Source organism: Xiphophorus couchianus, chromosome 17 (genome assembly GCF_001444195.1).
Source record: "Xiphophorus couchianus chromosome 17, X_couchianus-1.0, whole genome shotgun sequence".
NCBI classification, from domain to species: Eukaryota; Metazoa; Chordata; class Actinopteri; order Cyprinodontiformes; family Poeciliidae; genus Xiphophorus; species Xiphophorus couchianus.
The window spans coordinates 111,916-124,990 of NC_040244.1; the positions used below are offsets into that span (position 1 = coordinate 111,916).

Consider the following 13,075-nt stretch of genomic DNA (forward strand, 5'->3'; position numbering starts at 1 on the left):
GAAACAATACTGAAACTATACCGACTCGATATTGAAACGATACTGAAACGATACTGAAACAACATTATAACGATATTGAAACGACATTGAAACGATATTGGAACAATACTGAATCGATATTGAAACTAAACTGAAACGATACTGAATCGATATTGAAACTAAACTGATACGATACAGCATTGATATTGAAACGATACTGAATCGATACAGAAACGATGTTGAAACAATACTGCGTCGATACTTAATCGATACAGAAACGATATTGAAACGATACTGAGTCAATACTGAAACGATGTTGAAACGATACTGAGTTGATATTGAAACGATACTGAAGCGATGTTGAAACGATATTGAATCGATACTGAAACGATGAAACGATACTGAAACAATGTTGAAACGATATTGAAACGATACTAAATTGATACTGAAACTAAACTGAAACGATACTGAATCGATACAGAAATTATATTGAAACAATATTGAAATGATACTGAAACGATGTTGAAACGATACTGAAACGATGTTGAAACGATACTGAAACGATGTTGAAACGATACTGAAGCGATGTTGAAATGATACTGAAACGATATTAAAATGATGTTGAAACAGTTGGTGATTCACTTGTTGAATCAACGTTTCTGTCTCCATTATCTACATTGATTCAACCATCTCCTGAATGTGGACCTACATTCATATTTTAGCTTATTTTATAATGAATCAAAGTTAGGAATCAATATTGATTTATGTACTTACATGTTCTGCTCTGACAGGTTTACATCTAACATACCATTAAAAGTTTTTCACTGGTGTTATAGACTCAGTATTGTTGGCAGATGATGGGCATTTAATTATCTTACATTACCATATTTCCAAAAATGTGTGTAGACACACTTAAAAAATGACAACATGGCATTAATATAACATTGTATTTAAGAAAACAGACACAGATCTGTAAACATATTTGACTTCTTTGTGACAGCCAGAACATCAGTCTATTGTCCATCAGGTTCAGCCTGGTTCTGTATGAACCAGGAAGCAGGACAAGTTGGGCTAACCCAGGTCTGACTCTGGTTGGCGTCACTTTGGTTCCTTGACGCCTTTCTCCCGTTCTGGCGCCTAATGAAGCCACTTCTGTCCATGACAGTCAGCTTTGGGTCAAACTGCTGAGCAGCAGCTGAAAAACACAGAGATCAGAGTGAGGAAGGCGCCGGTTAGAACAAGTGATCTAACTATCTGCTACCCATCAATCCGCCCTACCTTGTGGTGATGCTCTCATCGATGCTACATCACAATCTGCTGACTCAGCAGATTTCTTATCATCCTGCCTGTGGAAGTTTGGTTTCGTCTATTTTAGTTCGTCGCAGATTAAGGTAAGTTTTATTTAATTTATTTTATATCTGGCTTCACTGAGCTGCTGAATTACTTCATGTTTTACTTTACATGACAGCAGTTTGTAAATATATTTATTACTTTAGTTTTGTCATCTGCAAAGTCGTTACTACTGTAAACAAGTTATTGTTTGGCAGTTAATACGGACAAAATATATTGTTTTGTGGCCTATTTTGTCCTTATACGTTAAAATACTTTAGATTATTACACTCTTTATTACTAAACCTTGCTAAACAGAGCATATTGGTAGCGATGCTATGTGAGATTGAAGCTATAATAGCCGTGTAATATTAGTGTATATTAATCATATCCCATCATTCCAGTGACCTGTGCGGTTCAGTGACACATTGTGGCTGCTGCTGATAACAGATGCTATGAAACGGATTAATGCGCATAAAAGAGTTGCGTTGATTTGTATTAGTCTGTTTAATGTAATTCCAATAAAACCTGCTTACCCTGTCTGATACTGTTTTATTCTTACAAACGTCTCTGTATTTAAAATATTTTAAAAAGGTAGGACATTCTGATACTCAGGCTGCACTGTGGTGCAGTGGGCAGCACTGTTGCCTTGCAGGGCTGGTTACCATGGCAACAGCATCTAGGAACTGTCAGGAGGAGCTGCAGTGAAGCTGTCAGAGGGTCAGAACCAGGACCAGAACCGGGACCCAGACCAGAGCTGAAGCAGCTGCAGGAGGGATCAGGTAGCATCCATGAGGTGATGATGGACATCCCAGCTGTTTCTTAAGGGAAAAGCTTCACATCTTCTACTGGTGGGACTGCAGGAACTGGGCCATCAGACTGGTTTCCTTCACTAGAGGGAAACGAAGCAGCCGGTTCTTCCCTCTGTCTGCGGACCTCATGTTGAGAACCGCTGCTGTCTCTGAAACATTTCAGTAGAAACTGAGAAGCGCCCACGGAGCCGACCAGAGTCACAGATCCAGGGACCAATCATTAAACTAATCACCTCAGCACGTCACAGGTTTCTCCCGGCCCGTGACGTGGGCTGCGTGGCGGGCTCCCCCTCCCCCGATTAGCGGGGACTCTCTGGCTCCGCCCACCGAGTTGGGGACGCGAGGGGGGAGGGGGGTGAGTTTCCGCCTCTCCTCTCCAACAGCACCTGTGTGACCGCAGATCGAGCCGCTGCGGTTTCTTCTCCTCCAGCCGAACCTCCAGTTTATCTGCACAGGTTCGGTTCTGTTCGGACTTTCTCCTCTCCCCGCTGCGTAGCCGGACCGGGAGGCTGCAACTTCTCCTAACAACTGGAAGACTTGTTGCAGGAAGACCTTCCGGTCCGGTCCGGTCCGGTACGGGTTGGACCTGCTGCTTCCCTCTGAAGCTTTTCGCCTCTGAACAGCCAGAAAATGAGCGGCTGATCTCTGGAGCGCCGCTTTCAACTTTACGCGCTTTACGCACCGACTTTGTGCGTAAAGCTCCGCGCTCCGGCTGACCCGGAGCTCCGAACTCCGCTCGCTGGTTCTTGGATGTCCGCTTGTTGCCCTGCGGCTGTCTGAACCTCTGTCTAACCCTCCAGAGCCTCCGGAGCTCCGGGCCAGCATGGCTGCGGGAGTCGCAGCCTGGATGCCGTTCGCCCGCGCCGCGGCCGTCGGCTGGATTCCGGTGGCCAGCGCGCCCATGCCGGCGCCTCCGCGGGAGAAGCAGCGCGGCCGGGAAGGGCTGATCGTGCTGAACGTCAGTGGCACAAAGTTCCAGACGTGGCGGGACACGCTGGAGCGCTATCCGGACACCCTGCTGGGCAGCTCGGAGCGGGACTTCTTCTTCCACGAGGAGAGCAACGAGTTCTTTTTCGACCGCGACCCGGACATCTTCCGCCACATCCTGAACTTCTACCGCACCGGAAAGCTGCACTTCCCGCGCCAGGAGTGCATCTCCGCCTATGACGAGGAGCTGACCTTCTTCGGCATCGTCCCGGAGATCATCGGAGACTGCTGCTACGAGGACTACAAGGACCGGCGGCGGGAGAACCAGGAGCGCATCCAGGACGACGAGGAGAGCGAGCAGAGCAGCGACCTGATGCCCGCGGATGCCAGCCTCCGGGAGACCATGTGGCGCGCCTTCGAGAACCCGCACACCTCCACCATGGCGCTTGTCTTCTACTACGTCACCGGCTTCTTCATCGCCGTGTCGGTCATGGCCAATGTGGCGGAGACGGTGCCGTGCGGCGCCGCGCCGAACCGCGTCAAGGTGCTGTCCTGCGGTGAGCTCTACGCGCTGGCCTTCTTCTGCCTGGACACGGCGTGCGTCATGATCTTCACGGTGGAATACCTGCTGCGCCTCTTGGCGGCGCCCAGCCGCTACAGGTTCGTCAAGAGCGTGATGAGCGTCATCGACGTGGTGGCCATCATGCCCTACTACATCGGTCTGGTCATGACGGACAACGAGGACGTGAGCGGCGCCTTCGTCACCCTGCGGGTCTTCCGCGTCTTTCGGATCTTCAAGTTCTCGCGGCACTCTGCGGGACTTCGCATCCTGGGCTACACGCTGAAGAGCTGCGCGTCGGAATTGGGCTTCCTGCTCTTCTCGCTCACCATGGCCATCATCATCTTCGCCACCGTCATGTTCTACGCTGAGAAGGGTTCTGGCAGCAAGTTCACCAGCATCCCGGCAGCCTTTTGGTACACCATAGTTACCATGACAACGCTGGGGTGAGTGACGCCTCCTATTTTTTTGTGGTCCCAAAGTGGGCGGGGCTAATTTTCAGGACGGATGTGCAGCTAATGTTTCCGGAGGTTCAGGAGAAGTTCTGCCAAGAGGCAGAACTGAGCCGAACCCAGAGGTTCTTCTGTCCACCAGAACCGGCCCAGTGGGTTAGCAGCGGATCATCTACTGGTTTAAAGTTGGTTTCTTACTGGTTTCCATTTAGTATCTTACTGGTTTCCAGTTGGTATCTTAATGGTTTCATCTTACTGGCTTCCAGTCTCCAGGGTCTACTCCATGCTGGGCTGGACTTTAGAGAAGTCTTAAAGTGACAGCGTCCTGGTTTTGGGGTCTTTGTCAACGTTGCTCTGCTTCTGGTGACTTTAACATTTGGACCGGGACATGTTGGACCTGCATGTAACTATGAACATGCAGGTCCATGTTTCTTACTGGGTTTCTGTCAGAACCATTAAAAGTTCTGAGAACCCAGCAGCTCTTTGGTCTGGGTCAGGAGGTTCTGATGCTCCTCCCAGATCCAGTCTAGTTTGTCAACAGAACCAGAACTTTAGCTCAGAGCCAAAAATTTGGACCCGCAGGGTCAGAGGTCATGTGAGTCAGACCTCTGACTCGCATGAACCAGAACCAGAAGTCCTGACCTGAGGTCCGGGTTCTGAGGCTCCAACTCATCTTCCTCTCAGACTCCAGGAAGGAAGAGGAGGAAGAGCAGGAAATAAATACTGCTTCACACACACTGTAACACACACACTGTAACACACACACTGTAACACACACTCTGTAACACACACTCTGTAACACACACTCTGTAACACACACACTGTAACACACACTGTAACACACACACTGTAACACACACTCTGTAACACACACTGTAACACACACACTGTAACACACACTCTGTAACACACACTGTAACACACACACTCTGTAACACACACACACACACTGTAACACACTCTGTAACACACACACTGTAACACACACTCTGTAACACACACACCCCAACACGCACACTGTAACACACACTCTGTAACACACACACACACACTGTAACACACTCTGTAACACACACACTGTAACACACTCTGTAACACACACACTGTAACACACACACTGTAACACACACTCTGTAACACACACTATGTAACACACACACTCTGTAACACACACTCTGTAACACACACTATGTAACACACACACCCAAACACACACTCTGTAACACACACTATGTAACACACACACTCTGTAACACACACTCTGTAACACACACTATGTAACACACACACCCAAACACACACACTGTAACACACACACCCAAACACACACTCTGTAACACACACTCTGTAACACACACACTGTAACACACACTCTGTAACACACACTCTGTAACACACATTCTGTAACACACACTATGTAACACACACACCCAAACACACACACTGTAACACACACACACACACACACACTGTAACACACACTCTGTAACACACACACTGTAACACACACTCTGTAACACACACACTGTAAAACACATTCTGTAACACACATTCTGTAACACACACTCTGTAACACACACACTGTAAAACACACTCTGTAACACACATTCTGTAACACACACTATGTAACACACACACCCAAACACACACACTGTAACACACACACTGTAACACACACACTGTAACACACTCTGTAACACACACACACTGTAACACACACTCTGTAACACACACACTGTAACACACTCTGTAACACACACACTATGTAACACACACACACTGTAACACACACTCTGTAACACACACACTGTAACACACACACACACACTGTAACACACACACACACACTGTAACACACACTATGTAACACACACACACTGTAACACACACTCTGTAACACACACACTGTAACACACACTATGTAACACACACTCTGTAACACACACACACACACACTCTGTAACACACACTATGTAACACACACATTGTAACACACACTCTGTAACACACACTATGTAACACACACATTGTAACACACACTCTGTAACACACACTCTGTAACACACACTATGTAACACCCAAACACACACACACTGTAACACACACACTGTAACACACACACCCAAACACACACACCCTAACACACACACTGTAACACACACACTGTAACACACACACTGTAACACACACACTATGTAACACACACACACTGTAACACACACTCTGTAACACACACACTGTAACACACACTATGTAACACACACTCTGTAACACACACACACACACACACTCTGTAACACACACTATGTAACACACACATTGTAACACACACTCTGTAACACACACTATGTAACACACACATTGTAACACACACTCTGTAACACACACTCTGTAACACACACTATGTAACACACACACCCAAACACACACACACTGTAACACACACACTGTAACACACACACCCAAACACACACACCCTAACACACACACTGTAACACACACACTGTAACACACACACTGTAACACACACACCCTAACACACACACTGTAACACACACACTGTAACACACACTCTGTAACACACACTCTGTAACACACATTCTGTAACACACACTATGTAACACACACACCCAAACACACACACACTGTAACACACACTCTGTAACACACATTCTGTAACACACACTATGTAACACACACACCCAAACACACACACTGTAACACACACACTGTAACACACACACTGTAACACACTCTGTAACACACACACACTGTAACACACACACTGTAACACACACTCTGTAACACACACACTGTAACACACTCTGTAACACACACACTATGTAACACACACACACTGTAACACACACTCTGTAACACACACACTGTAACACACACACACACACTGTAACACACACACACACACTGTAACACACACTATGTAACACACACACACTGTAACACACACTCTGTAACACACACACTGTAACACACACTATGTAACACACACTCTGTAACACACACACACACACACTCTGTAACACACACTATGTAACACACACATTGTAACACACACTCTGTAACACACACTATGTAACACACACATTGTAACACACACTCTGTAACACACACTCTGTAACACACACTATGTAACACCCAAACACACACACACTGTAACACACACACTGTAACACACACACCCAAACACACACACCCTAACACACACACTGTAACACACACACTGTAACACACACACTGTAACACACACACCCAAACACACACACCCTAACACACACACTGTAACACACACACTGTAACACACACACTGTAACACACACACTATGTAACACACACACACTGTAACACACACTCTGTAACACACACACTGTAACACACACTATGTAACACACACTCTGTAACACACACACACACACACACTCTGTAACACACACTATGTAACACACACATTGTAACACACACTCTGTAACACACACTATGTAACACACACATTGTAACACACACTCTGTAACACACACTCTGTAACACACACTATGTAACACACACACCCAAACACACACACACTGTAACACACACACTGTAACACACACACCCAAACACACACACCCTAACACACACACTGTAACACACACACTGTAACACACACACTGTAACACACACACCCTAACACACACACTGTAACACACACACTGTAACACACACTCTGTAACACACACTCTGTAACACACATTCTGTAACACACACTATGTAACACACACACCCAAACACACACACACTGTAACACACACTCTGTAACACACATTCTGTAACACACACTATGTAACACACACACCCAAACACACACACTGTAACACACACACTGTAACACACACACTGTAACACACTCTGTAACACACACACACTGTAACACACACACTGTAACACACACTCTGTAACACACACACTGTAACACACTCTGTAACACACACACTATGTAACACACACACACTGTAACACACACTCTGTAACACACACACTGTAACACACACACACACACTGTAACACACACACACACACTGTAACACACACTATGTAACACACACACACTGTAACACACACTCTGTAACACACACACTGTAACACACACTATGTAACACACACTCTGTAACACACACACACACACACTCTGTAACACACACTATGTAACACACACATTGTAACACACACTCTGTAACACACACTATGTAACACACACATTGTAACACACACTCTGTAACACACACTCTGTAACACACACTATGTAACACACACACCCAAACACACACACACTGTAACACACACACTGTAACACACACACCCAAACACACACACCCTAACACACACACTGTAACACACACACTGTAACACACACACTGTAACACACACACCCAAACACACACACCCTAACACACACACTGTAACACACACACTGTAACACACACACTGTAACACACACACTATGTAACACACACACACACTGTAACACACACTCTGTAACACACACACTGTAACACACACTATGTAACACACACTCTGTAACACACACACACACACACTCTGTAACACACACTATGTAACACACACATTGTAACACACACTCTGTAACACACACTATGTAACACACACATTGTAACACACACTCTGTAACACACACTCTGTAACACACACTATGTAACACACACACCCAAACACACACACACTGTAACACACACACTGTAACACACACACTGTAACACACACACCCTAACACACACACTGTAACACACACACTGTAACACACACACTGTAACACACACACCCTAACACACACACTGTAACACACACACTGTAACACACACACTGTAACACACACACTGTAACACACACACCCTAACACACACACTGTAACACACACACTGTAACACACACACTGTAACACACACACTGTAACACACACTCTCCATCATGCAGCTGCAGCTCGTGGATCTTTGTGTTTTCATCAGTGAAATGAGCAGGTGATGCTGAGACAGGTGAGCAGCTTTGACACCTGGTTGGTGGGCGTGTCCCAGTGGGCGTGTCCCAGTGGGCGTGTCCCAGTGAGCGTGTCCCAGTGAGCGTGTCCCAGTGGGCGTGTCCCAGTGAGCGTGTCCCAGTGAGCGTGTCTCAGTGGGCAGTAGAAAGTACAGATGCTACGTTTCTAGAAATTGTTGCATTACATGTTAAATCCAGGTCGCATTGCACTTTTTTGACTCGATTCAGCCTAACCCTTTGATTGAGCCTGTTTGGACCTGGGCGGTCCGGTTTTCCATCAGTGTCAAGTTTATAATAAAGGTCTGATTGGTGGTAAAGACCTGCAGCTGGTCTGGAACAAGAACATTCCCAAAGTTCGCCCTGCGGTCGTCTTCAGCCGCTCCGTTACATCTCTGCTTCTGACCGGAGGACGTCAGCGGTCCGGTTCTCAGGTTCTGCACCCAAGCTGCACAAAGCCTCGGTTCCGCTCAGATCCGGCAGCAGAAGAAGGAAAGGAGCTGCTTATTTAACAAAAAATGATCATGAAGCTGCAGCAGAACCATCAGAACCAATACCAGACCGGTTCTGAAAGCCTCCTCTGGATCACCTGGACTGGTCCCTGGACCAGAGGCCTGTCTCCAGCTGAGGTTTGGACCCGGTTCTGATGGAGATATCCGGCCCACCAGGTTCTGGTGTCCCAGATGACGTCTCGTCTCCCTGTCTGGACCCTGTAGGAGAGAACCACACACCGCAGCTCCCGGTTCTGACCTGGAATTGGGTTTCGGTGTGTGATCGGAAACGGATGGGCTGTCTGGATGTTCCTGAACTGTTGAGCTGGACCGGCCCGATATTCATTCAGCCCAGGTTTACGTACCGCTGAGCCTGACCCAGTACAACTCCGACCAGAACCAGCAGATCAAATATTTTCAGGTGGAGGGTTAGGGTTGAAATGTTTAATGGAATTCATTCAGGATCTGTTATTAAATAATTACATTTTAATTGAAAATGAACAAAATCAGCAACATTTTCAATTCAAAACCCTTTTGCTGCCAATTTACATCTAAGCTGAACAGCAAAGATATTTATAGATTATAATCAGATATTTATAGATTATAATCAGATATTTATAGATTATAATCAGATATTTATAGATTATAATCAGATATTTATAGATTATAATCAGATATTTATAGATAATCAGATATCTATAGATAATCAGATATTTATAGATTATAATCAGATATTTATAGATTATAATCAGATTAATCATCAAGTTCTTTAACCATCAGATTGAAGCAAAGTTTATCTTTCCAGAGTTTTCCTGAACATTCATGCTGCTTCTTTAGACGTGTTTATTGTGGACCCTGACACTAGCATTAGCTGCTACATGTTAACATTAAGATGCTATTTTAGGCTAGCATAGCTCCGCTGATAAGCTAACTGCTTTTAGCGCAACTTGAACTCAACAATAATCTTTTCCAGCGTCCAATCAGATCATTTAGAAGCAGAAATTAAAGCTGTTTCCTTCGCCGCTGGTAGCAGATGGAGTTTGCACGTCAGATTTACGGCATACTGGAAACAAAATACAAAGGTTGCGGTTCAGGAATTTCATGTTTAAAAAAACGCAACTGATTGCACTGAAATTTTTGTAATTGATGAATAAAAATGAAAGTACTAATTTAAACTGCTGCAATCTGATTCCTCCCAGAACCAGCAGCAGTTCTGGTTCTGATGGACCACCAGGGAATCTTTGGGCTCCAGAGTCTGGAGCTTTTACAGAAGCAGCCCTCCATCCTGTCCCCAGCTGTTCTCAGATCAGGCCCACCAGTACCGGGTCTGGATCTGAAGACACCCTGACAGCTGGTGAAGTGCCTGTGCCCCGAGGCTGCTGGGTAATGTAGTGATGCAGCAGAGAGAAGTTTTGCCGGTGAGACAGTTGGAGCGCAGCAGCATTAAAACGTCCATCAGCAGCAGCAGCGCTGTGGGAGGACACTTTGACTGTTTGGGGAAATTACATCTCGCTGTCACAGCGGCCATTTGTCTCCCCCTCCGAGCTGAAAGCCTTCCTCCCGTCTCCCGCCTGTCAGCTGGACGCAGCCCGGCGGCCGTCACAAATCCTGACGGGCCGCGTTCCGGCTGGCAGCCGCCTCGTTATTCCCCTTCACAAAGACTGGTACCGACCCGGCCCAAAATAACCCGAGACAAACAGACACAGAGGAGGGGGGCTTTCAACAGAAGCTGCCGCTGTTACAGAGACAGAAATTGTGGTGACGGTCTGGAACCAGCCAGTAACTGGTCTGGAACCAGTTAGAAACCAGTATCAACAGCAGAGAAACTTTCCTGAAATGGTGAGGAGCTGCAGCTGAACCCAAATGGGCGGTGCCCCCCGCTTGCTGGCGCTCTGGGTGGCTGCCAACATCAGAAATCGAAATTGCAAACGGATCTAAAGCCCCTGGTTCTGTAGGAAGGTCGGGTGGGTCGGGATGAGGAGTTGTGATGGAGGGCGGTTCTGACCGACCCGGTTTCTGTAACCGGTTGACTGAGCTGCGGGTTTCTATGGCAACAGTCTCTCTCAAATCCCTCAGTGATCCAAGTGCGACCCGGTTCCGGTTTTTGTTCTGAGTAAGTTTGGAGCAGAACGAGACGAGGAAGGTTCTGTGAAGAGATTGATATTAGTGTCACATTTTACTTTTTTATTTTCCTTTTGCATTTGTTTCATAGCTAACGTTTTTACTCAGCTAAAATGCAACAGCGCCCCCTGCGGTCGCAGTTCACAGGCTGTGGTGGTCAGAACTGGTTCACCATCAGCAGAACTGGAACCTTACAGTGAACTGATGTTTTACAGTGAACTCTCTGCTGCTCAGTTTCATTTTTTTTATTAAACACTGAACAATTGTACAAGATGACATGGCATGTACATACATGAAGAGATCAAGTCTGACAGGCTTAAGGCACATATAATTATAAGACAACAATAAAAAAAGTCAAATAAAAATATAAATAAATTTGTCAGACATCAAACAGAGGGATAGCAGAACGATAAAAACAGAAAAAGACAGAGTTTTCAAATCAATTCAGATCATTCTAGGCTGTAATGATCAACAAACTGTATTTCCTGCTTGTTCTTCATCAGTTTTATGGTTCTGAAGTGATTTTTGTCCATTAAAAGGTTTTTAAAGGCTGAAAAGTCAGGATTTCTATTTTCCCTTTTACAGGAGTGGATGAAGAGTTTGGCGAAGATCAGCAGGTTGTTAAGAATGAGGTTCTTCTGGCTCTATGGTTGGGTCCAAATATTAGATCCTCTCTTTATAAGGGATGATGTAGGGAAAGTTTTGTTGAGATCCAGTCCTGAAAGTTTTTCCAAATTGTTCCAGTTTGTGTGGGACCTGAGTGGTAGATTTGATAAATAAAAACTGCAGGGACTGTGGGCAGGGTTTTAAAAACGAGCAAATAAAAGTTAATAATTTATTAAAAAAGATGAGCCACTAAAAAAAATGTAGGGCAGTAATGAGCGGCAGACTCAATGGATAAGTCTGTAAAAGGAAGAATGGACTCTTAGCCAGCCCAGGGGGGAGCGGTCCTCTCCGGCGCTCAGTCCCTCCCGTCGCCAGCCGACCGATCCTCCACGGTCACGGGAGAATCTCGGCAGCAACCCGGCCACTCCTGCTCCAACACCCGGTCATCCATTCCTCGACGGCAACCAGTTGGATGAATCTCCGCAGCAACCAGTCCTCCAGTCCTCCAGTCCACCAGTCCTCCAGTCCACCAGTCCTCCAGTCCTCCAGTCCACCAGTCCTCCAGTCCACCAGTCCACCAGTCCACCAGTCCTCCAGTCCACCAGTCCTCCAGTCCTCCAGTCCACCAGTCCTCCAGTCCTCCAGTCCACCAGTCCTCCAGTCCACCAGTCCACCAGTCCACCAGTCCACCAGTCCTCCAGTCCACCAGTCCTCCAGTCCACCAGTCCTCCAGTCCTCCAGTCCACCAGTCCTCCA

At 46.2% G+C, this 13,075-nt stretch overlaps 1 protein-coding gene across 1 annotated transcript in view; it reads left to right on the top strand.

Moving 5' to 3' along the window:
- Window positions 1–2,820: 2,820 nt before the first annotated feature.
- Window positions 2,821–13,075, top strand: part of kcnd2 (potassium voltage-gated channel, Shal-related subfamily, member 2) — a 30,388-nt gene continuing 20,133 nt past the window's right edge. The window contains exon 1 of the mRNA XM_028043738.1: window positions 2,821–4,052. Within this exon, the coding sequence (XP_027899539.1) occupies window positions 2,944–4,052 (1,109 nt within the window). The 5' untranslated portion in view covers window positions 2,821–2,943. The remainder of the gene's footprint in view (window positions 4,053–13,075) is intronic.